The sequence below is a fragment of the Dipodomys spectabilis genome, unplaced genomic scaffold, assembly GCF_019054845.1.
Source record: "Dipodomys spectabilis isolate Male_0828 unplaced genomic scaffold, ASM1905484v1 ptg000001l, whole genome shotgun sequence".
Taxonomy (NCBI): domain Eukaryota; kingdom Metazoa; phylum Chordata; class Mammalia; order Rodentia; family Heteromyidae; genus Dipodomys; species Dipodomys spectabilis.
This window is the reverse complement of record NW_024870678.1, coordinates 18,988,240-19,014,246: the sequence shown is the minus strand read 5'-3', so window position 1 is coordinate 19,014,246 and position 26,007 is coordinate 18,988,240. Positions and strand designations below refer to the sequence as shown.

General features: G+C 36.2%; 2 protein-coding genes across 15 annotated transcripts in view; both read left to right on the top strand.

Moving 5' to 3' along the window:
- Positions 1–26,007, top strand: part of Epb41l2 (erythrocyte membrane protein band 4.1 like 2) — a 174,494-nt gene that overhangs the window by 133,877 nt on the left and 14,610 nt on the right. For 4 of the 14 annotated variants that reach the window (XM_042673703.1, XM_042673721.1, XM_042673712.1 and 1 more), the window contains exons 11-18: positions 3,506–3,678; positions 8,741–8,916; positions 13,185–13,247; positions 15,133–15,279; positions 16,497–16,598; positions 21,991–22,044; positions 22,246–22,809; positions 24,460–24,582. In XM_042673703.1, the coding sequence (XP_042529637.1) occupies positions 3,506–3,678; positions 8,741–8,916; positions 13,185–13,247; positions 15,133–15,279; positions 16,497–16,598; positions 21,991–22,044; positions 22,246–22,809; positions 24,460–24,582 (1,402 nt within the window). Of the gene's footprint in view, positions 1–3,505; positions 3,679–8,740; positions 8,917–13,184; positions 13,248–15,132; positions 15,280–16,496; positions 16,599–21,990; positions 22,045–22,245; positions 22,810–24,459; positions 24,583–26,007 lie in introns of those variants that run through there. The other 10 variants (XM_042673739.1, XM_042673779.1, XM_042673806.1 and 7 more) reach the window with 10 other exon arrangements.
- Positions 9,813–11,096, top strand: LOC122103286 (band 4.1-like protein 3). The gene has a single exon (XM_042673824.1). It carries the CDS (start codon positions 10,197–10,199, stop codon positions 10,851–10,853), a length of 657 nt encoding a protein of 218 aa, XP_042529758.1. The 5' UTR covers positions 9,813–10,196; the 3' UTR covers positions 10,854–11,096.

Sequence of the window (26,007 nt, the reverse complement as noted above, 5' to 3'; positions counted from 1 at the left end):
GCAGTATATGTGAAAGTTAAATTCCTTTTTGATACATCATTACTTAGATTATCTTGCTCAAGGCCTTTAATATCTGAAAAAGTTAGTACTCTCTTCATAGGTTTTGTCTTATCAAAAGTGAAATGATCAACAGCCTTGTAGTGGTTTTGATGTTACTCTTAGGACTATAGGGTCTTCATTGCAAGACGGATGTGAAAGTAAAAGTGATTCAATAAGGAAATAATGAAGGGTTCTTGATGTGACAATGTAATAGTTTAATGTAATATTTTATGGCTTGGCCAGCATTTCCTTAAAACATTTTATTTATATTACTTCTGACTTAAAGCACAAAAAAATTCTTTTAGAGAAAGCTAATGTTTATTTAGTCCTTTTTGATATCTCCTGGATATTTATTTCTATTTAACTTGCACCCTCTGATTGTCATGGAAAATAATCTATAAACTATTACTTTGTATTTGTGCTCTTAAGTGTCAGTTAGATAAGAGACTATCCCAATTTGAAGTAAATAGAACAAAAATATATCTACTTTATGACTTCCCTTTTTTTGCATGGTCTATATAGTTGGCTTGAAAATATTTTCCTTCAGTTTATATTTCCCATAAACAGCATTTAGTGGGTAATCATTCTTATATGAGCTTAAATGGCTACCAAATTACATAATCATTACCTTTGTCAACAAAAGCCAAGAAATATATGGATATATGAATTTTTTCTTGCATATTCCAGCTGATATAAATGAGAAATTACCTTCAGAGTTGTGGGGGAAACAACAAAAATCAGCAATTTTATTTTACAAAATGACTACATTATTACTTGCTTCATGCTTTATTAAATTAAAACTAGAAGTTCGTGTGATATGGCAGAAATTATAGGGCTGGTGGCTCAACTTTTCTCCTCTAAATTGCTGACATAAGAGAGCACAGCACTGAGACTATATGATAGAGGGAAACAAAACACTGAGTATTAGAGTATGTGGTGTGTGATTTTAGTTTTAGCTATTTGGGAGGGTCACTTGAGCATTTATGCATGTGAGACCAGCCTAAGCAATGTAATGAAATCCTCTCTCTTGCTCTGTCCCAAAGAAAATTCTGGAGGAGGGTATGTGGACATGTTTTATAGACTCTCCTGATATTTTAGTTCAGGTGTACTCATACAGTTAAAGTAACATTAGACAACAAGGTCTTCCTTTTTGTTTATTAACCACACAGTATGCATAGACCCTAGTACAGATCCAAAAGAAATGACATCAAATAAGCCTATAATTAGAATTCTAGTTTGGAAAACAGTAATGGAAGTTTTCTTGATTTTCTTTAAGATTGTTTTCTAAAGCAGGAGAACTCTTTAAAATTCATTTTGTAAAAGGAGAATATTACAGCTTCAGAAAGATACAATCCTTTATATAAATATTGATTAATTATTTTTCATAATTCCAAAAGAACAGCCATCCTATTTCTGCTTTTAAATTTTGTTTTGGAATTTTTTTTTGTTTGGAATTTCTCCTCTGAAGTAAACATTTATCTTTTTTCCTCTAGTGATCATTTAACTACAGAGTATACTTCATGAACAGATAGCAAAGATGAATGTGATTTGGCTAACCTGCTTTTCAAAGCAAATGAGTATTCCTCAAATGCTCTATGGATGAGCTTCCCAGAGATGTTTCGTTTTAATTGCTTCTTTCTTATAAGGCATGCTTAGATGCCTACATTAATAGGCAAGGAAATGGCAGTGTTCACTCCATAAGGAGATAGTGAAAGACAAATACATTTCTCATTCTGCCTGTGTTACTCATGACATTTGAGGATCATGAATAAGTTAACTTTTAACCTCTGTGTCTTGTTCCTCAAGTGTTAGAGAAAAGAGAATGTGAAATGTCACTAAGGATCCTGATATGATCTATATAAGGATCCTTATACTATCTGGCATCTTAATTTGGGAGTATGTACCTTTATCCAAGTATAATTTGAGACTATACTTAATTGGTAATACGATCTCTATTTCCTTTAAAAATCTCCTCACAGAAAACAGAAGTTATATGAAATACTTCTGCTTTTTTATTTCAGTTTCTTTTTTTAAATCAGTTTAATTTTAGCATACTGCTTATCTGGGTGAATATGTTTTTAAAATTTAAATAATTGTGCAAAAGATTTCCCATACAACAAAACAGTTTCTGAATTCAGTGCATCCTGGTCAGTGTTACCCTTTTTGAATACTTTTTGACTCCTGAGTTGGTTGAGGACTGCCTCTCATATTTACTACATGTAGCTTCACCATGACTAGAATCTGCTGTTTGTTGACTAAGCATATTTCTAAAATAGGATCTAGAAATTCTTGATACAACAAATGACTTTAAACATTGTAATTTTGCTGGGCTCTGGTGGCTCACCCCTGTAATCCTAGCTACTCCGAGGCTGAGATTTAAAGCCAGCCCAGGAAGGAAAGCTCCTGAGACTCTTATCTCCAATAAGTCACCAGAAAACAGGAAGTAGTACTGTGGCTCAAGTGGTAGAGTGCTAGTCTTGAGCTGAAGAGCTGATGGACAGCACCTAGCCCAGCATTCAAGCCCCATGACGGACAAAAAAAAAAAAAAAAAAAAAAAAAAAAATATATATATATATATATATATATATATATAGTAAAGGTGATATACAGAGGGGTTTACAGTTATATAAGTCAGATAATGAGTACAGTTCTTTTTTTTTGACAGTGTGTCACCTCTTCCCTCATTTTCTCCTAATTTTTTTCCCTCCTGACCTTTGTCCCCTACAAATTGTATAGTTCATTTTCAATATAGTGTCCAGTGAGTGTCACTTCCTTGGAAAATGATAGTAAAAGTGTTAGAGTTTTCCACATTCTTGAATTGTCAGTTAAAATTTAACAAATTATTTAACAACTCAGAGATGATCTTTTTCTGAAGACATTTTATTGATTCTTGATCAAATTATGAAAGCAAGATAGTTTAAGCTTTATCCAGAAAGACTGGCTTGTTTAGCACAAACATGTTTTTGTATAAATCTGGAAGAATTTGACATGAAGGAAGTTTGAATTCATTCATTGTGAACCCAGAGCTTACACAGTAGAATTATGCTGGCAAGAAACTGATTAGTTATCTCTAAAGATCTCCTTGCTTAAGTTCTCTTCTTTGTGGGAAAGAATCAGTTGATAGAACAGATTCTTGAGTTAAGGTGTTTTTTTTTTTTTTTCCCCAGCAGAGAGAGGCATAAATATTAAGAATTGCTAACGGTAATGGATTTTTACTTGATTTTTAGCTAGAAGCAAGAATTCAGACATATGTGTTTGTATAAATGATTTAAGCCAATACAAATAAATAACCCTGATACACATAGAGAACAGCTGCTCTTTTGCTCAGGTTGAGAAAAACATTCTGGGATGCACAAATACCTATTTGTCACTATCATAAAACTACGGATATAGAATAGTTTATAAATATTCTTTTTCATTAGAAAAATAAAGTCCTAGTTTTGCTCTCTTTTCTTTTCTCTGCTAGACTTGTGTCTCCAGAGCAGCCACCAAAGGCTAAGTTCCTGACCTTGGGATCTAAATTCCGCTACAGCGGCCGCACACAAGCACAGACTCGTCAAGCAAGCACCCTCATAGACAGACCTGCACCACACTTTGACCGCACCTCTAGTAAAAGAGTCTCCAGGAGTTTAGATGGAGGTAAATATGTTTACCATAATTTTGGATTCCATTCATCTTTCTATAGTCAGTTTGGTCAGAAAATGATAATCTATTTAATAAGACTGGGAAATGTCCTATAGGGCTACCCATTTTTTCTTCCATGTCACAAATCTGTACTCAGAATGAAATAATGTTGTCGTGTTTTGAAGCTGTTACTCTGAACATACATTTCTTTCTGTTGTCAAGACACACAAATATTGTTCAGGAGTTCTTGTTCCTGGCATGTTGAATATGAACATGCTTTTTATTGATTATAGTTAATAGTGATAGATTTATGTAGTTTATCTTATGTAGTTTATCTTAAGCTTGTTCAAGAACACTTTTGCATTTGGGAATATGAGCCATAAATCCTGTCAGATTTTGAGGCTTCTGTCTAATACTCACCAAACATTGAATAATAAGAGAAGTCATTCCCAGCTTCAAGGAATTAATATTGTAATTTAATATCTTAACAAAAACAAAGGAAATACAATGTGTTCATTTGTTAAGAGGAGATATCTGTAAATGTGAACTTTTTTCTAGTGAAATTCTAATCAGCTGCATATTTGTAGTTTTATCCAAAGTATTCATGGAAATTAATTGGTGTTGCTTTTCTTCATCTTATCTGATGAATTTAGGATTCATAATAGCCTTCCTATAAAGAAGCTAAGGTGAAATTTCTTTTAGAATGCCTTATGAAAGATTTCATGTTTATTTTTATATGATGGTTAATTTTCTATGAGAAGAATGCTAGCATTTTTGGCTATATGTAGTAATGATGTTAAATTTCAAATGTTTATGTTACTTCATAAATAAAAAACATCTTTTGGTTATTATCTGATATATTTCTTAAATATGAACTTGGACAACTTAACATTTTAAATAATTAGGTAAGACAACCAGATATCTACTAGGAGGTATAAAAGCTCTCTCATTAGTGAAGGGTTGACACCTATTGTCTTGATCTGCTTTTGCTAGAAAGAAATTTTGACTTATTTAAATGGACACACAGATATTCTGGATTTGTTGGTGGACATTTTGATATATATAATGATTAAATCTTGATTAGAGAATTTTTCATGTAGTTTTATGAATCCGTGTAAACTACAGAAAAGAGATCATAATTGTGCTTTAAATGTCCACATTTACAGATCTTGTCACTTAAATTTGGTGAATTATTAATGTCCATCAACAACTGAATAATTTTCCAAATCTGAAAAATGTGCCAACCCATGTGAATATTTTTCAAGCCTTGCTTCTTGGCACAGAGAATTTATACAAGGGCTGAATAAAGGCAGTCACTGTTGTTTAATGCCCTGAAAGAAATCATTGCTCTTTCTGGAATAATGTTTTCAGCCTTTGTTTTAAACTGTGCATTCTATAACTCTTACATTACAAGTTTCAGAGCTTAAAAGAGCACAAAACCAATGCATTTTCCTTGGGGTATATGAACTGCACTCAAGGAAACCTACCATCTTGTTTGAGCAGTTACTACAGAGGGTTTTAGGAGTCTGTATCTGAAAACAATGATTTTTTTTTTAACAAAGAAAAGCAACAAACATGGCACAGTAATCCATTATTTTTCTCTTTGTGTTCTGGACACTGTAATTCATCAGATGGGCAAGTCATCAAAAGGATTATTGTTATTGTAAAAAAATAAGAGGCTTTTCATGCCAAGACATGATTAGACACCAGTGAACTCTGGTTAGGATTTATATTCTCCTTTTTTTGGAGGGGGGGGAGGGGTCCAGTCATGGGGCCTGAACTCTGGGCCTGGGCCCTGTGTCTCAGCTCTTCAGCTCAAGGCTAGCACTCTACCACTTGAGCCACAGCACCACTTCCGGCTTTTTTCTTTTTGCTTATGTGGTGCTGAGGAATCAAACCCAGGGCCTCATGCATGCAAGGCAAGTGCTCTACCACTGAGCCACCTTCCCAGCCCCTCTCTCTTTTTTTTTTAATCCCATAAGTACAGAGTCTGTAACCTGGTACAGAGTTTTATGTACTTCATTCTTCATAATTATTCTTTTTCAGTTGTTGTTAACATGTATAATGTTGCCTTTTTATCTGTTCAGTTTTTATAAGTTAAACTAGAATAATTTGGATATATTTTAAAGTTTGGGAAATTAAATTCATTTGTGATTACAGAAAGAACGAATGAATGTGGTATCTAAAAGACCAAATGTGAAAATTTAAAAGCAGCCTAGAACAGCTATTTAAAACAGTGAGATTCCTCTGAGATTAGAACACCAGGAAGCAAATCAGTCATTTAAAAGATATAACAATCAAAAAAGTCTTTGAGAGTGGGGAGGCAGTCATTTTCTTTGAGTCAACAATATAGAGGAGGCACACTGCTTAGAAAGGATCATCTAGCAAGGAAGGCCTACCTGAGGAAAAAGCACAGTTGAGAATTGAAGGTGAGATGAGAGAAAAGTGGGATAGTAAGCTACGCAGGATGGGCTGAAGGTTGTAAAGTGAGGGAGAAGGCAGGTTTGAGAAGAGTGATGGGCGAGGTAGGTTGTGAAGAATGGTTTGGGTTGTAGGAAGCTACTGTGCAATATGTGTGTTCACATATGATCATTGTGATTTTTTTTGTTGAAAAAATAATTTTAGTGCAAAAGATCAATTAGAAAGGCAGCTGAGAAAGGAAAGCTGGCCAATAGGAATAGTCCAAGTGAGAGTGATGGTTGGTTTACCTCAGCTAGCACTGGATCAGTTAGACGTTTTCTTTCACAGTCTGGGCTCATACCTGAGCCTGCAAGCCTCTCAGGTGCAACCTGAAATTGATATGTTAAAGTATGCCCATTTTGTCATCTTCAGTTTGTAACTTATGATTTTGATACTCATTCACATTTCAACATCACTATATTTGAAGCCAAACCTAAGTCAGCTTTTCTTTCTTTCTTTTTTTTTTGTCGGTCATGGGGTCTGAACTGTGGGCCTGGGTGCTGTCTCTACCACTTGAGCTACAGCACCACTTCTGGCCTTTTCTGCTTATGTGGTGCTGAGAAATTGAATCAGGGCCTCATACATGAAAGGCAAGCACTCTACCACTGAGCCACCTTCCCAGCCCCATCAGCTTTTCTTACTGTGCAATAATTCCTATCTGTAATGAGTGAGTGCTAAGAAGTCACAAGTTAGAGTTATGCACAGCTATCTGTTTTCTGTTAGTAAAATCTTTTCAAAAGTTAAACAACCCCAGAAAATAGGCACGTCCATTGTAAGGTGTGACTTCATCTTAATGTTTAGTAATTTGGTGTGGGCTTTGAATAGTGTGAGTACTTCTGGGGCTTGTAAACTCTTAAAGGGTAAGGTGGCAGAAATAGAGACGGAAAGAATTCATCATGCTTGTAAATATATCCAAGGATCCTACCAGACTTGCTGGTGTTGAGGGAATGAGAGAAGAGTCCTAGGCATTCAGGTTTCTGGATTAAGCAAATGGGACAAGTATGAGGTTAGCATTCCATGGAAAGGCAAGATTGGGCAAAAAAGGACAAGTAGAGGTGTGGATCAAGAAATATGTGGGGAAGGGACATACAAAGCAACAAAGAAATCATCTTATAAATATGTTAGAAACAATTGCATGAAAATTGGTATAATTTGTGGAGGGGAAGGGAAAAAGCAAATAGTTTAAATAAGAATACAGGTGGACCCGTTGCAACAATGAGATGTACAAGTTGTTATGTCGAAAACATAACATGGTTGTGGGGGGGAGGATCGGGTGAGGGGGTGGGGGTGGTATGGGAAGGGATGGGAAGGGGAAACAAAGGAGGAGGCAACAATGCTTGATAAGAAATGTACTCATTATCTTGCCTATGTAATTGTAACCCCTCTGTGTATGGTATTTTCACAATTTAAAAAACAAAACAAAAAAAAAGCAAAAGAAAAAAATATCATGTGATCTACCGACTGAAAGTACTTGATGGTTCAAAGACTATGCAGAAGTGTCTGGGAGATTCTGGGCTGGAGATATGGCGCAAGTAGTAGAGTGTCAGCTAAGCAATTACAAGGGTCTGAGTTCAAACTCTGATGCTGGCAAAAAACCAAAAAAGTTAAAGTTTATTAAACAAATCACTTACTAAAGTCTACTGATTTGTTTTGATGTTTAAAGGTTCCTTTAAGGAAGACTTCTTAAAATGTAGTGTAGAAAAAGTTTTTTAACCATTAGATGATTTTTTTTTTTTTGTATAGGATGATTTGGGGGGGGGGGGGGAGGAGGAATCCAGAAAGATTAAAGAGGTTCCCAGAAAATTATTGATTACATTGTAATTTTGACATTTAGCCATTTTAGCTGATGTTAGAGCTCCTCCTGCTGGCACGCTCTATAATCTGCATGTTTTTCAAATTGAGATTGTTTGAGTTTCAAGACTAAATTTAGTTTGCATGTTAATATTTTCAGGCCTCAATCAGAGTCCTTTTTCCTGTTGTTTACATGCCACATATTTGTTTAAAGAGAGATATGTTGTATAAAAGTTGGTCTTTCACAGCACTTGTGTTCTTTCTCTCATATGTGGAAGCTAGATGTACAATACCAGAGCATAATAAATTATACAGGTCTCTAGGCATTCAAACACAGTGAGACCAAAGCAGGATTCTCTTGGGAGAGGAATAGAAAAGCATAATGCCTATGAGCATCTGATCATGAAAATAATACTACTTACCAAAATGAACTCCAGGAAATGAAAACAAGAGTTTTTTTTTCCCTTTTTTTCTTTCTTCTATATTTATTTTCTTATTTTTTTTGTTCTGTTTATTCATTTATATGTCTTTGGGAATGAAAGTGGAGGAACAGAAATAGAGGGACAAAGGGAGAACAAATGCAACAGTGGTACTCACTGGATACCATATTGAAAATGAACTGTACAACTTATGGATGGGAATGGGAGGGAACAACTGGGAGAGAGCAAGGGAAGGGGTGACTTTGTCCAAAAAGAAATGTATTCTTGACTTATATAACTGTAACCTTCTGTACCTCACTTTTACAATAACAATAAAACTATTAAAAATTTTAAAAAACATGGCTATTTACAAGTTCTGGAGTAATCCAACGTTATCTTTCTTGTAGCTCTGATTGGTTCTGTGGACCAAAGTTTTATGAAGGATTTTCCAGGTCCTGCTGGAGAAATTTCAGCATATGGCTCTGGAGTCGTCAGCACTGCCATGGTGGTACAAGATGGAGATGGCCGGAGGGATGTTCGAAGCGCAAGTAAAGGTTCACATGTGCAGCTCATTGAAGGAAAGGTATGGCACACTCGTACTATGCAAGGCTTTCAACATATATTTAGACTAGAGATTACCTGCTGGATTTTCTACTTCACAAGTTAAATATTTAAAATTTAACCTTTTTTTTTTTTAATGTCGATGTATTTTCCCACTTTGCAAATATGGTTTGAATGGTTTAATGGTTTTAACAGTAATCTCTTACCTCATTTTGACTGATGTTTAGGCAATATGTTTCAGTATAAAGTTACATTAATGAAAGTAAGTAGCTCATTGGCTTTCCTGACTTTCTTTATAATCTTCTTATCATTGAATCACGGAACCACTACAGTGATGATTTGAAATTTACATTTGGTTTGGTACAAGTAAGTATTAAAGTGTAACGTGTTGATCTCTGTGTTTTTTTTATGAAATGGTGATTTGTTTGAAAAGAATTTTGGGCCTGCTAAATGAAGTAGTTGCCTATGCCTGTTACTAATGACATCTTACACCCAGCATGGAGGTGTGGTTGGACCAAGTTGGTCCAAGGATTATGAAGGTTTTCCTGGTCCTGATGGGGAGGTTTGCTTACTTTACTTACTCCAGAAGGACACATGATTTCTTCAGGTAACAGCAGATCATTTGCATTCTGTTGTTAAGGAATTTGTGACTACTAGATTATAAATTTATTTGGCTGTAAATTATTGTTAACTGCAATAGAAACGGTGTCCAGCAAGATGTCAGTCAACTACTGAAAAATTTGTCAAATCTTAAAAAACAGCAACAAAGAAAACTGCTAACAAGGTCACCCGGGTTAGTGGCTGCTTACTTCTGACACAGAAGAGCATTGCATTTCACATGCTTTCTGTTCCATTTTCCATATTTAGATGGATGTATGCAGTTATTTTTTTCAAGATAACTGTTTTTGTCTTTTGAATTCCAAAGGAATTCTTGCTTGTTTTCAGCAAATGCCTGGTTATGCTGGCTAATGCTTTGAATGTCTTGTCAGCAGCCAGGTTTAAGGGCAAATGGAGCCTGTTGAGTTTATAGAATTTATTTGCAACTGATTTGACAATAACTGGTTGATCCTTATAAATTTTGATGTAATGAAAGTAGTCCAGTTTTTCTTCCTAAAACTGACCATTTAATTTGTTTTCTAGTGACACTGTGTTAATATGAAATTTCCTTGAGAGTAAAGTTTTCACTAACTACCCATTTGTTCTTTTTTCCTCTTTCCCTCTGCATTTGTCTCTCCCTTGAATATATCTGTTGTGTAATGTCATATTCACTCATGGATTTGCCCTTGAGAATAGACTGTTTGCATGTGCCCACCTTCACCACTCATCCGTTGCACCTCATCTTTTTCCCCAAACCTGTTGCCAGTCCCTGAAGTGGACTTGCTGTCAGATATTTCAGAGGAAGACCCTTTTGGGGAGGCTGACCAGATCACACTAGACAGCTTAGAGCTCATTTCCACAGGTGAAACATCAGAGCAGGGAGACTCTGAGCTTACCACCTTGGACTCTGACTTGGAACCTGTTATAGTTCCTTCTCAGCCTGACTGTCCTCATCTCATCCATGAGAAAACTCTTAAAGTGACTAGCCACAGGGATTCAGAGTTTGGTTACTTCTCTTTTAGCTTCTACAAATGTTTTCCCTCTGGCTTTCCCTCCCTTCTGGATGAAGATGGGTATCTTGCTTTCCCCAGCCTCCCCAAGCTCTGGGTCTCCTTCCTCCCTCCTGATGTTCAACACTACGTCCCTATCACATCTCCTTCCTTCATTCCTTCCCTTGTCCTCATCTTTGGGTTGCTTCTCTCGGCTTCTCAGTCTGTTCCTTTTTCTCTTACCTTTGCGCTTCCTCTGGCTTTAGCCCTCTGCTATCTGGAGGCTAAAGCCACCCCCTGTAATGTTTTTTGTGAGTATGACTGGAATGACAAAACAGAGGAGGAAGAAGTGATCGCTGGCAGTCCTCCATAGCTGCATTTTATAAAGTCAACCCAACTCCATTATATACCCTTTCTAATATATAGAGTGTAAACATGTGCATAATTTTCACTGCTTGCCCTCAATATCAGTTCATACTTTCGTATATGCAACACTTTAGTGCATGAGAGATAAGTATAAGCACTTGTTGTCCTTTGACCAGCTCCACACATTCTCAGTTGAGAACAAAATGATAGGATTCTTTTATAAAATCATCCCTTTTTTTGTTTTTAAAGATATGCTAGCGGGGCTGGGAAGGTGGCTCAGTGGTAAAGCGCTTGCCTTGCATGCATGAGGCCCTGGGTTTGATTCCTCAGCACCACATAAGCAAAAAAGAAAAAAGCTGGAAGTGGCGCTGTGGCTCAAGTGGTAGAGCACCAACCTTGAGCTGAAGAGCTGAGGGATAGCACCCAGGCCCAGAGTTCAGGCCCCATGACCGGACCCACCCCTCCCCCCAAAAAAAATATGTTCTAGAGAGGAGCTTATATTGTCTTTAACAATTCATATTGAGTCTGTTTTTCAGAAAAATGTAAGTACGTTCCTTTAAGATGGGAACTGTTCCTTTTGGAATTAACTTAGAATGCAGTAGATAAAATTGTATATAATGCTCCTTAGTCTTGTTATTTCTCTTGCTCAAAATCCAAATTTGTTTTTGCATTCATGAGATTATATCTGTAACCTTTGCTTCTGACATTTGTAAGTCTGATCTCAGAAACTCTATAGCATTTGGAGACCAGATAGATGAATTTTAACTGGTGTTTTTCCCCCTACCCTAAATCATATATGTAAGACTCACTGTCAGGTATTTCATGAGGAGGATACTCTTCTCTTACCTTTAACAACATGTGAAAATGAAATGTGGCTTTTTGAAAGCTTATATTACACATACTTAGGTCCTCTGAGTGCTCTTTCATTTAAAATTAGATGTCTGGTTTGAAGATTTTTTTTTTTTACCCCTATAAAAGAAGGCAATTTTCTTTCTTTCTTTTTCTTAAGGTTTATCTCTGCACTACAAGAAGTAATTGTTCACATTGTTTTAATGTACCTGGTTAAACTAATGAAGTCTGTTTAGTTAGTGTCTCAATACATAGAGTAAATAAATATGCAAAATTCAGAGCAAACCTAAAGAAAAATCCGAAAAAATACAATAAGTATACATTGTAGAAAAAGTACCCACAATTCTTCAGGTTTACTTGAGAAATACCAAAGATCAATATTTTAGGAGACTTGAGTGTTAACCAAGCAAATTCTTTCATAAATTGATCATATACCATTTTTCAGCTCTGATAAAAACAATTTGAGCTCCCTGCTTACAAAACTGCCATAATAGTTAATCAGAAATAGCAAACAAATGCGAGCATTTGAACTCTCAGATTCTGCAGTCTCTTCCCAGCAAAGAAAGGAAAGATACTACATATATGCATTAACCTGAGATTATTTTCCTCTCATATCAAAATCAGTACTTTGCTTTCAAAGCCTACTCCATGTTTATGCTAGTTTTAAGCTTCTAATAATCAGTTTTTATATTATTGAAAATTGAGAAATTTCTAGCTGTGGAAAATTATTCTTGTTTAAGGACAAAATTTTATAAAGAAAAGGCAGCATTTCAAAGCTTATTTTTAGATACCCATCATTTTAATATGATAGTAGCTAAATAAACTAATTTTGCTTCCCCACAAAAAAATCCTTATTTAAAAACTAGTGGTAGAGCAGTTTCTAATAATGCAAAATTTGTAACCGACATAAAGCTATACATCACTATACTTGGTCTCATTACTAGTTGACATAGACTATGCCATATTTGCACTCTCCTGTTTTCAATTCTGAGTTTAAAACATTGCGAAGCAAAGCATGATCTAGGGACTGAGAGAGAGTGAAGCCTCCATTCGCCATCCCACCTTTGCAAAGGATCATTTCCATCATTTGTACAACATTGTAGGTGAAGAAAGACCAAAGTGGCTAAATACTCTGCATCGTCAGGGGCCAAACAAGAAAGGTTGGTAATGCTGCTTCATCATTTACGTTGCTGGGTGTGATCTTGCAGGCAGAGATGGAAGAGGAGAAAACACAGCTGGAAGAGGTGGCTGTTTGTCCCCTGAAATCGAATTATCTGGTGGCTGCTGCCTGTCATTATCCTTGTTGAGGGTGGGGATGATAATGGAATATGCTTTTAGGGTTTATTTTTGAGTTTTGTTGTTATGGCTTCAAATTTTTAAGATTTTGTGCCTCTTTTAAAGTCTGTCAGATGGGTTGTTTCTAGTGCTTGCTGTTTGATACATTTTTGTTTATTTGCCTTTTCCCCCTGTGTGTGATTTAATTTCACAGAAAAATTCCTTGAGAGTAGAAGGGGATAATATTTATGTCAGACATAGCAATTTAATGTTGGAGGTTTGTATGATCTAAGAAAACAACTCTGTCCTAATGGCTGCCAGGCTGCTGTGGATGGGAGGTCACTCACAGGCTGGCTGGCAATCTTCTTCAAGCACAGTGCATGTAATGCATGGGGAGATTGAACTTGGGGAGTGCATGGTACCAGTCCAACGTGGTTCTTCTAAAATTGCTTAGATAGGGATATCTATTGGAAGTTCTCAAAGTGACCACTGGGGAAAAATGTTCTTTTTAATCAGATAAAGTATATCCATTTAGTCAGATAAAGTATATCCATAAGCCTGTTTTCCTATTGGGTTATCTGTAGGGTGAAGAAGCTGAAATAATATCATCCCACCTTTAAGATAGACTAAGGACAACAGATACTGCATTAAATACTTCGTTGATCTGTGTTCATATTTTTTCTAAATCCGTGTGATTAGAAACATGACCTCTTTAAAGTATTTTATTTGAGAGTATACTGATTAATTGAATTGTTTTGATTAGGAAGAAAATAGAGAGGGGAGAAAGGAGGAGAGAGAAGAGCAGAAAGAAAGAGAGAGAAAGAGAGGAAGAAGAAGAGGAGAGGAGAGAGGGTAAAAAGAGAAAGCCTAGTTACCTAATTAGGAAGTTCAAAATATGTTCCCCATGTCACAAGAGAACAGGTTTTATTCTTCCTGTGCTAAGGTACAGTGTGGCTGTATATTCTGTAGAAAACTGCAACTCTATAATTTGACTAATCTGTTTGGTTGCTTTTGGCAGCTTTGATAACTGTTGAAAATTTGTATTTGCTTAACTTACTAAAATGCCGTAAGGTATAATAAGTAACATTGCTTTGAACAAATGCAAGAAATGTGCCTGATCTCAAGCCACAAATCATTCCCCCTCATGCCATGCAAAGATTTTTAGGGTTAGAGTCTTTGCAAATGGCTATAGAAGCTCATAGATGAGCTACTATGCTTGTGCATGAATATAAAATTACCTAATTTTATCAGGTGCATGACCGGGGAGTGGGGTGAAAGCTTTAACAGGCGGCCCTGTGACTTTGAGAATGTAAGGAAACATTTAAAGGTCAGTTAAAACCGTTTCCTGAGTGCTAATTACCACACATACCATTATAAGAGTCAGTCTACAAAAAAAAATCCTAGGACATCAGTTAGCAGAGCTTACTCCATTGAAAATAGACCTGGTAGTTTTTCTTTGTATAAGGACCATTGGCCTGTGAGGTGACTGAGACTCACTTTTGTGCTTGACATTTCATGAGACCAGCATGTGGTTAATTGTTTTGTGGAAAGACCAAACAGAGGTAGCTACTTGTACATTTATACTTATTCCTTATGGATTATTAAAAACCACCACTGGAATTTCCTGACAAAAGTCAGCCTTTGTTTTTTTTTCACCTTTAGCTAATCCTGAATTGGCTTTCCCTTCAGGCCTTCTGAAACTACTTTTCTGTGTTGTAGTTGATTTTCTGTGTTCACAGAATACAATTTTAGTAGTAACCCTTATCAGCAAGAAAAATTTATGAGACAGAGTCACAGGCTGCAGTTCAAATTGGAGTGCAGAAAGAAGCATTGTCAGCCCCTTTGAAGATTACTTCTATGGCTTCCTTCTAATAATATAATGATGATTCTTAAAAAAAAATTCAAACCGAAGAAACCAGAAACCTTCCAAATATAAATCATAAAATTGCACATTGGCTTTATTTTCAAATTTTGATGGATGTGTTAAGATTATTCTTGGGTGATAATATGGCTTTTGAGACTTGGCATTTTTCTTGCTTTACTATGTTTTTTTTTTTTTTTAATCATACGTTTACTTTGTCTTATTTTTTGGTTTTATTTTTGTCCTACTGGGTTTTTTTTTCCTTTTGGATTTCCCCCCTTGTTACGTTACATATTGCTAGGACCTGGATAAGGCCCAGGAAGACATACTGAGACATCAGGCTAGCATTAGTGAACTCAAGCGCAATTTTATGGAATCCACACCTGAGCCGCGCCCCAATGAATGGGAAAAACGACGTATCACACCTCTGTCCCTACAGACACAAGGGGTATGTCATTAGCTATTTGTTGGCTATATGTCTCATTCCCTTTGTTCAGTAAAACTATAGTTGTTGTGTGTTGATTTTCAGAAGTTACAGAATGTACCCACTTAATGGTGTTTGGAATTGCTAACATTTTTTTAAATACTAAATATTAACAATGTAGTACTTATCGGCCTAGTTATTCAAAAAATGGTATGAGTTTCAAAGTACTTCTGAGATATTTTCAGAGTAAGTTCAGTTCTTTATTCAGGTAAATTAGTCATAATGAATTATTATACAAGATAATTTAGAAACTAAGTATTGTATTGAATAAGCTTCTTAGTTACTGACTTCTGAAACAAGAAGTAAATATAGATCTTGTTTAGAATGCTTTATAATCATTACTATGAGGAGAATGAGATAAAATTTACCTTTAAGGAAGTATGAACCCTGTTGAAAGCTTGTAAAATGTTATATCATAATTAATATTGAAATATCCTAAAGAATAGTGGTTTAAAAACATTTTCAGCCATTATATCTTTTCATACTCATTCATTTTCCTTTCTGTGGTTTACTTCTTCCTTCCACTAATGTAAGTCTTTTAGAGTACTCTCTCAAAATATATTTCATTCATTCCTTTCTCCCTCTGGTCCTCTCTGGTGCTTCCAGATCCCTCTCTCCTGTTTCTGACTTAAAACCTTCCATGGGTGGCTCCTCCTTGAGGTGGATCACACTATATTTAGTGTGAAGTTGTTAAAGTGCATAAAGAAGTTACATTTCATCTTTCTTCTTTCAGTGTCCAGTGAAATTTGAATGTACCATATTTTAGACATTTTGATGCTCTTTTATTCATCCTTTCCTCCTTAAGAAGCAAAGCTGTTCATAGTATTAAGTTTTTAAATTTGTGTTGAAAATAGTCCTTTAGGAAATGATGAGCAACAATAATTTCGGCACTGGGGGGAAAAACATGATAACAAGATTAAAACACCATGCATGGTAGGCCCTTAAAGTCTGATACCACTTCAGTTCTTATTTTCAGATTTCCTTACAGTAAAGTCAATTTCAGCTATCTTCTAGAGTGTTTCTGGAAAAACGTTGTGTGATGACATGATAAGGTCTGGCCCTTGTTTATGTGCTGCTTCATCTGGTTTGTTCCACAGACCCACAGGATTGTTTCATGTTTGTGCTGCTATAGGTGTAATGTATGTGTCTTATTTGTTGATTTATGTTGTTTAAAACAATAGAGAAAAGGAGACCATCTTTTCAAGGATATCTTATCCATGAAGGAGAAGTACCTGATGGCCAAAACACGGACTGTTGAAGAAAAAGCTCAGGAGGCAGACAAGGTGTTCACCTTGCATCCTTAGACCTGCTCTTGCTTTTTTCCCCTTTCCATGTATTTCTGTCCACAGCCATAGAGAATTTTTTCCTATGTCAGTCTACAATATGTATAATAATTTTTGAGTGTCTAAACAGTTAAGCCCCTCTCCATAGCCTTGTAATGTCACTGGGTGAGACAAGTGTTTGTATAAGTACTCTACTTGATCACTCAAAATGCAGAAATACCATCCAGGTTAAGTGACAAGTGATCCCTAACTTGGTGTAAGTGGCTGACAGTTAGAAAACTAATTTCACATGAAAATTCTCTGTACAACACTAATATGCTGGTAGAAAAACACAATCACTAATCACATATCACCTTTGGAAATGTTATTTTTAAGGTGTTTTTAATGGCAGCCCTCATACCTTTCTTTGTGCCCCTGCGTTATGAAATGTCCAACATTAGTGAGGAAATTTGCTTTCATTGCACTTATATTCTTATTCTTCTACTGATTTTTCTTAGCCAGCTGGTCAGCCAAGGAGAGCTTAGAGTCTAGTGGAGGGGGTAACAAACATGTCCAATTAGAGAGTTACAGTTACTGAGAAGTAAGTTCTAATAAGAATGTGAAATATAATACTGTGTTAGAAGGGAGTTGAGGAGCTTCAGGGGAACGTGGCCTTGGAATTGAGACATTAATGGCGACAGAGGCAGACATAGGAAGAATAAGTACAACAGCCAAAGGCCAAAATTACGTTCAGAAGCAAACTGACTTAGTGAACAAGGAGGAGCGCAAAGGAAGGCAAGGTCCAACAAGTCAGATTCCAGGTCACATGAGAGCATCAAAAATTAGGCTATATTGGGAGTTACAGGAAGCTATTGTAGTTGTTTAAGGTGAGTAGTGATGTGAATTATGTCCGGCAAAAATCCCTCTGGCACTGGGTAAGGAATGGATTATAAAGGAAGTGTGAATGCAAACAGTGACAGAATTACCTTTCCACAAAGTAGACTTTACTAATGAGAATGAAAATGCATGGGAGAGGGGGAGGAGCAGAATACATGGAAATTCCCTCAGAGACTTTGAGGTCTAGTTGAAATGAAATTGTTTCCAAATGAGAATGAGTAACATAATGTCATAGAAACTCAAGCAAATGGTTTATTCACTTTAAAGTTTAACCAGAAATCCAAAACCGGTTGAATCACATGTATAATGATAACTTTAATATCACATACTTTTAAATATTTGTATATATACATATATTAAAATCTACCTGCTAGAAGCAAGTCATGTGAGGTCATTTGATCAAATTTAAAGTGATGTGCTTGGACTTGTTACAGTAGGAACTAGAATTTTGATTAAGATAATTAAAAATCAGTATTTTTCTGGGTCACATGTTTAGAAACGTGCAGTGTAAAATATTTTGTAGAAGTTATAGTAATGTTAAAGGAAATCAAAGCCAGGAAAAGCTCCTAGATTTCTTATCCCCATTTGAAGTTTCTGTTCTTACCTCTCTAACACATGCAGGAAAATTTACTTGTTAGACATATATATGGATTGTTCTGATTACAACTTTTCATCCATTCACCCAGGAAATGCTTATTGACCCATGCATATATTATATATGTTTGTTATTTTATTTTCATATAGATATATATTACTATTTTTTTTCTTAAAACATCATGCCACTACTGTTAACTCATATGAGCAGTGGAGTCTATTGGAATATTTTAAATTGGATAAAATACCTGTTTAGTTTTTAAAATGATAACTTCTTTTTAGCTCTTGGATTTTTCAGTATTTCTTGTTTATCTTTGAGTCTTACCTCTGTTGAAGCACAAAATGAAAACTATTGTGTATTTGTCTAATAAAATTTCCAAGTTCCCATGGTATGGGTTTTATAGATTTTTAAAAAGTGTTTTTTTATTGCCTAAAAAATAAATACATCAAACTTTCAAAGTAGACTTGACTTGAATGTAAATGATTTTGAGTATAGAAGAGAAAATTGGAAAACAAGTTATTTTGCCTTCAATAAATAACTCATGCCTTCTTTTATATATTGTATTGTGAAGACAAGGTATTCTTTTATGAGTCTAATAAGGATCATGTATACTGTAGTTTTGAGATACTTTTGTAGTTATTTGTTGACTAATTGAATGCATAGCACTTACTTAAACTCCCCAGTGATGTTTTACTAGGAAGGACTCCCATTCCCCCAGGGAAAGATGTAATGATGGGATAATAACTGAGCCAAATTAGTCTAGAAACATTTTTCTCCTATTCACTTTCCTCTCATCATCCCTCTTAGAACACCATCTTGCAGTTGCTATGCATTTATTTTTCTTTAAACTTGTGACATGAGAGGAACCTTGTGGTAGCCCTGGTGGCCTTCCAGGCTTCTGAGGACAGTTCTTGGCTTTCCTTTTGTCCTCACTGACACATTTGGAATCATTGCCAGAAATATGAAAGTTAAAGTTACCACATGTGGTTTTTCAGAGACAAATGATTTTTACATTATTCATTTTACAGTTCTGGATTGGTCATTATTTTTCCTTGTTTCTCTTTGCCAACAAAGCAAATGAAAAATAACCACAACATTATTGCTCTGTGGCATGCTTAAATATCTGAGAGAATCACTTTGGGTTGCAGCTAAGAATATTTGTTATATAAAGTCATGTGCGGAAAGGAAGAGCTCATAAGAGCTGGAGTCGCTATGAAAGGCCTTCCACGGAACATGGACTTGCTAAGTGGGCCCCAGAGAGATGGCACAGTATGAAGGGACAGAGTTCAATAGGAGGAGAAAGGCCAGAGTGCACCTGAGAAGAGGTGGGTGACCCAAGATTCAGGACAGGAAGAAGCATTTCAAGTGGAGAGGGCACTGAAAAGCCCATTCTGTACAAAAAGAAAACAAGGAACTACCTCAGGAATATGTGAGTGCAGCTAAGTGGTTCTCAGTTTTTGATAAAGCGTCAGTAATAAACCTAGGAGTTTTAGTTGGTTTCTGCAGGTTACAGCTGTCAAAGGTTTTCAAACAGTGGGACAGTGGGAATGCTGGCATTCAGGCTAATAACCTCCACCTAAGTCTGCTACAGAATCTTCCTAATTCTTATCTTCTCTCATTTTATGCTGTTCCGTTATTCTTACATAACCTTCCCTTTCCTTCAATAGGTCATTGTTGTCCTGATGTATTGTTAATTCTTTGCTCTTCCTTTTCCGACCTGTCTAGAGCCTAGAAGAGGAGATAACATCTATTTTGTTTAGTGGAAAGGGCTTTTCTGATAGCATGACAGCCACCTTCACCTCAGCCACCACTTGGACAGCAGAGGGCGCTGTTGTGAACACTAATGCACCTAGAGAAAAGCTTTGCTCCTCGCCCTTCTCACACTTGCCTAAGGTGCATTTTACTTGTTTCTCTTGTACTAATGACCGCCTAAGAGAGAAATTTTCAGTTTTTAAATATGAGGCCCTCCCTTAGTGTTGCCACTGGCAAAATTAACTGTCCTTGGGAAAAACATTGAGGAAACAATGGATTTGGATGTGAGGAAATGAAATTGGTCCAAAACATGAAAATCTGCCTAAATTCAGAGAACCATTTAGGCCACTAAGGCCTAGAGTTCTAGCTAGCAAAGCTTTACATAAAATCTAAGTATGATTTGTAGAGGCTAAAGTTTTCCAAACCAAATTTCAGACATTCTCTTTACATTTAAGAGGGAAGGTAGTTTTTGAAAGGCCTTCACGGATTCCTTGAACTTGGCAGAATCTATTCCACAATAGTACACTTTTCTGGAATAATCCTAAAATGTCCGTTTTAGAAATATTCTTATCACTAAATTTCATCTTTTTTAAATAAGTAGCTACATGTTACCTGCTTATTAAAATAGACTCACGGTGTTTGGGTTGTTTTTGGTTGTTGTTCAGTTTACTTACTATTTGAAACCTCTTGGGTTTCAATAACTGGAAGGATGACTCTTGCTTTGCTGGTAACATGATTTACATGGCATTTTGAGTGACCCAAACATGCGTTTCCAGTACATTTAAGAGTAGCAGAACATTGGGCACTGGTGGCTCACGCCTGTAATCCTAGCTACTCAGGAGGCTGAGATCTCAGGATCTCGGTTCAAAGCCAGCCCAGGCAAGAAAGTCTGTGAGATTCTTATCAACAATTAACCATGAGAAAACTGGAAGTGGCTCTGTGGCTCAAGAGGTAGATCACTTGCCTTGAACTGAAGAGCTCAGGGACAGCCCCCAGGCCCAGAGTTCAAACCCTACAACTGACAAAAAAAAAAAAGTAGCAGAACCAGAGACCAGAGACACTATATGTATGTTGATATATACTACAAAGCAGTATGTTTTTGAGGCACTTTTATCTCTGGGTGCTTTGAATTGGGGGTAAAATGAAGTGAAACCCTACCATTACAGGAGACAACTCAGTGTAATTAGTATATGTCTCTAAGGTTTCAGAACAGTAATGTCCAGAAACATAGTGCCCTTCTGCATCTAGATTGTGGGATGCAAAACACTCAGATTTTAAAAAGTTGCTATGCAGTACTTGTACCAATGTAGATTTTTTAAAATGTGTCAGGCAATTTGAAGCTTTAAGACAAACTCCTCTATAAATTGATTTCTACCTTATTTGATAATACCATAGCATGATAATTTATATTAACAATGTATCCAATCAGCAATACTTATGAATATTTAAATTTTGTATTACTCAAGTAGAGTAAATTAATTTACTTCCAAGAAGTAGATATCTACATGGGGGAGGGTAGGAATGAGTATTTTCAATAATAAATTAGATGCATTTCAGACTTCTATTTTGTTACTCAAAAAATGAAATTTAGGAAAATATTCTTTGCTACCATTGACATCTGCCCTAATATATCACATCCCTTCTGTTCTATGATACAAGTAAGGAAAATAATAACCATCTGTAAAATAAACATTTTTATGATAATAGCTATCTAAGGCTAGGTACAGTTTTGCCATTCAAATTAATTTTTTAGTCACTTAGCAAAAGAAGAGATACAGTTGTCATCTTCTTAGTATTATATGTATTTAGGAATCAAGACTCCAAGCTAGGTATTAGGCTTGAATTAAAGCCAAAACTACTTGTGCGAGTAGGTTTAAAAAGTTTCTTTTGGTATAGTCCCTTTAAAAGTTCACTTAGGTGAGTGGAGCTTCTAGGTGGAGCTGTAATAAAAACGTGTCTTTGAGAGGACGCGGGCTGTTTTTGTGCTTCTGCCTCTTTATGTCTGCTTTTTGGCATTTGTCTCAGTTGTCCTCTATGTGACCTCAAGCAAAGGTTTTCCCAGATGTTGACTCTTGCTCTTGTGTCTTTGCAGTGTCAGATGTCTGTTTCGGTCGTTGTTGAGGTAAAATGTTATTGATTTTGTGTCCTTGGTTGCTTTTTGTTTCACAGACACGTGCTCCCGAGTCAGAAGGGCCTTGCACTGGAGCCAAAGATGCTGTTAAGGTTCTTCCTTCCCCTTCCCATGTTAACACCATTGCTTGTCGTCTCTCATACCCCTCACGTTCGCCCCGCTTCCCTTTCAGTCAGCCATCATAATCATCTTTGTTTTCTCCATGACATGAATCTGCTATTAATTTTAGTTGCCGTTGTTTTGTGTATTCATATATTTTTGTTTTCCTTCATCCATCTTGTTTTTTTGTATAGAGTTCACATGAAACTCTGAATGTAGTGGAGGAGAAGAAGCGGGCAGAGGTTGGGAAAGACGAAAGAGTAATCCCAGAAGAAATGAATGGTAAAGAGATCTCACCTGGGAGTGGTCCTGGGGAGATTCGTAAGGTGGAGCATGTGACACAAAAAGACTCCACCTCCCTGTCTTCTGAGAGCAGCAGCAGCAGTGAGAGTGAGGAGGAAGATGTGGGAGAGTACCAACCCCACCACCGTGTGACCGAGGGCATCATAAGGGAAGAGCAGGAAGAATATGAAGAAGAGATGGAGGAAGAGCCCGGCCAAGCAGCCCAGGTAGTAGAGAGGGAGGCAGCAGTGCCTGAAGCCAGCCCAGACAGACAAGCAGGTGCCAGTGTAATCACAGTAGAAACAGTGGCCCAGGAAAATGTAGTTGTCCAAAAGATGCCTGCAGAGAAGAGTGTTCACGAAGGCACTGTTAAGCAAGACATAAGAGAAGACACAGAGGAAGAACAACATACAGTTAACGGAGAGGTGTCTCATGTTGACATTGATGTTTTGCCACAAATTATTTGTTGTTCAGAGGTAAATGAGAGTCCCAAGTGGGAGCTGCACTGTCGAGCTTGTTCCTCTGGTGGCCAGTGCCTGCCTCTCTCCTCTGCCTATCCTCCGATTCTCCTCAGCTTTTTCAACAAGAAGTAGAGTTCTCTCTTTCATGGGAAGAAGAGGGAAAGCACGGCTTTGTAGATCTTCTGCCAGCTCCATTCCTGGTTTCTGGGTTCTTTACTTCAGCCAAATCACCTGTAGGGTAAACTTTCCTACAGTCACTACATTATTTTTTTTCTTCCCACTTCTCATTTAAATTTTTCTTTGCATGTTTTGGCTGCTTGCAATCATTTTGTCTTTATTTGCATGGCTTCCTCACACTAAATGCCTTTTTCATGGATTTAATTAGTTTAAGTGCATATATACTACTGAAAAAAATGGTCAGTGTGAGAATGTGTACTCCGCTTGTCATGACTGAGTTTGACTTTTTGGTGCATTCTCCCTTTAATTAAAAATTTGTAGAACTGACAGCAGGCTCTGATTACTGTGGTGCTCCCAAAGCAGCAATCTGGTATTGATGAGACATTTTTTCTTGAGTGCCATGTGATTTCTCTTTTTAAGCTTCCAGGGGTCATGTGGTTTGGTTTAAGAGCCTTTGACTTCCTTTCTAGGCAGTCAAAGCTAATGTTCGGTAGAAAGATACTGTCCTTACATCAGTTTTGGATTATCGGCAGGTTGATTATATGTTTTGTGAGTTACCTACATTGGATAGGAGGAATCTTTTGTTTCTCTCCAAGAAAGAGAAAGTTCCAGACTCCCTTTAGATTAAATCTTGATGATTAGGTTCACTGTCTCTTATTTAGGAGTTGGTAGACTGAAGGATGGCTTACTATTCCAGAAATGTCTCTTGAGAGATTCATCCACATTTGCTCTCATGGGTAGGGTAGAAAGTCTTGAAGTCATCTTGTTTTGGAATAATTAAATGAAATTTTACTCTTTTGTAATATTACTTCTCTGAATATAATTTTGAGAAAACGAGTATTTGAACACTTTGAGCTAATAATTTATGAATTTAGTATATAGCTATATATGGTGGTTCCTTTTTTTATATATGTTGGAAATTTTCTCAAAGTACTGAATGTTTTGGTAGTACTGCAGTCTAGTGTACTAAACATACAGGCTCAGTAAACTACAATGTTAACGAGGCAATCGAACCTTTCCTTTCATGGTTTAAAACATTAATACAACAGCAATGGAGTAGTTTCAGATAAAACATTGTAGTTCTGTAACACAAAAGAAATGCTGAATGTTTTAGATGAATATAATTGGAAACAATCATTGAAAATATTCTTTCTGAAGATGGTATCTTCTTGAAAGAACAACAAATCTTAGCCTACCCAACTCACAAGCTATTTAAAAACCATAAGCCTTCACACAACTATAGTTTGTTTTTTATTAAGTTGCACTAGAAATTAAGTCACTTTCTGCAGTTCTTTCTATTTTCACTTCAATTTATGATACATTTGAAGTAAAATTTTTCTCCTATCTTTGTTTAGGTTATTGCTTTTACTCTTCTGTGCTTGAATGCGTGTTTGAATATGGGTTCTTAAAAATTGTTTTGAAGGTTCCTTTAAGCTCTTTTACTTTGTTACCACCACAATTTATTTTTCCCCTCCCTTTTCACCTCAGCCACCAGTGGTAAAAACAGAGATGGTAACAATTTCTGATGCCTCACAAAGGACAGAGATCTCTACCAAGGAAGTCCCCATTGTCCAAACTGAGACCAAAACCATCACATATGAATCTCCACAGGTACAAAAGCTGAAGATTGCAAGTGCTTGAGTTTCTGTTTTGTTTATAGTATGAATGTTTCTGTTCTTACCTTCTCCTGTTTTATGTGTTTTGACATAGTAGTTTTTCACATATTTTTTAGAACTACTCCCACTACACCACTAGCTTTGTTATCTTAGGCTCAGGTAGAGAGCTACAGTCAAATTGGTAGTCCAGTACTGTACATGTTATTTAGGACAAATGATAAAAATCTTGTTCTTGTTTTGTAAGGTGTTTCTGACTTGATGCATCAAAAAGTGTTTGTGCGTGGGAAACATACCATCTTGCAAAATTTGCTGTGTATCATATATTCTGTAGATGAGTAAATAGTTCATAGATTCCTACTGAAACTACATGAAAATAGATCAGATCAACTCATAGCTTGCTACACATGCATACTTTTTTATGTTTTTCTTGACATGTTTAAAGTCATGTGTACTTCTGTTGTCATGACTGGATTTGACTTTTGTCTCACTCCCCCACTCTTCAATTAAAGATTTTTAGAATTGACAGCAGACTCTGATTACTGTGATGTTCTGAAGGCAGCATCTGATAGTGATTAGACATTTTTTGTCTATAAATCAGATTTGTATGCTTTAAATCTTGACAGGTTCTGTAAAGATGGAAACTTTAAAAGATCATTGAAACGTCTACCTTAAGAGTAACACCAATGGGAGAAAGTGTTATTCATTTCAAACTGGATGTTAACAATGTCATATAATAAATAGTTTCCCCACTGAGAATTTTAATCTTCTGTGATGGAATTATACCATCTAGGAGAATGCATGTTATTTCCCTCTCGATATTTTTTTAAAAGATGTAATGTGTGTCACATTTTTCAAAGTGAATTTAGTCATGTAATCCATGTGTGCTTAGATCCCACATAAGCATATACAGGCATCTTATGAATAGATAAGAGAAGGCATTACTCTTGTGTTTATATTGTGTTATGTGCCTTAAAGAAGTACAGGTACATGACAAGTCTGAGAGAATTTTCCACTGAACTGAAGCTGGTATCATCCAGTTAGTTCCATGCGTCAGTGTAAGGAATATATTTGGTGATTTGAGCTTGGTTAAATGGCTGTTGTTTAATTATTTGTTGTAAACACTAGAATCTTCTGCCTCTTCCAGTGTCAAAGCAAACAAAATAAAACCTGTCTTAATATATGCAATTTATGTGTGGTATGTAGAGAGTGTATGCATGCATATAATATAAAATATTTGCACCTATATATACGTATACATATATACTCACAAACTATTATAAATAGGAACAATGGTGTTTAAAAAATCTAGAGATAAGTGAATAACAGATTTCTGCAGATTCAGTGTATCCTAGTCAGGTCTGTTGCTTAATAATCTGAGAAAATGCTTATCTATTTTTACCCACCTGTGCTTAAAAAAAAC

Excerpts from the sequence above, each read along its gene's own strand:
- LOC122103286 (XM_042673824.1), top strand. The coding sequence starts at position 10,197 with ATGTGCCCACCTTCACCACTCATCCGTTGCACCTCATCTTTTTCCCCA.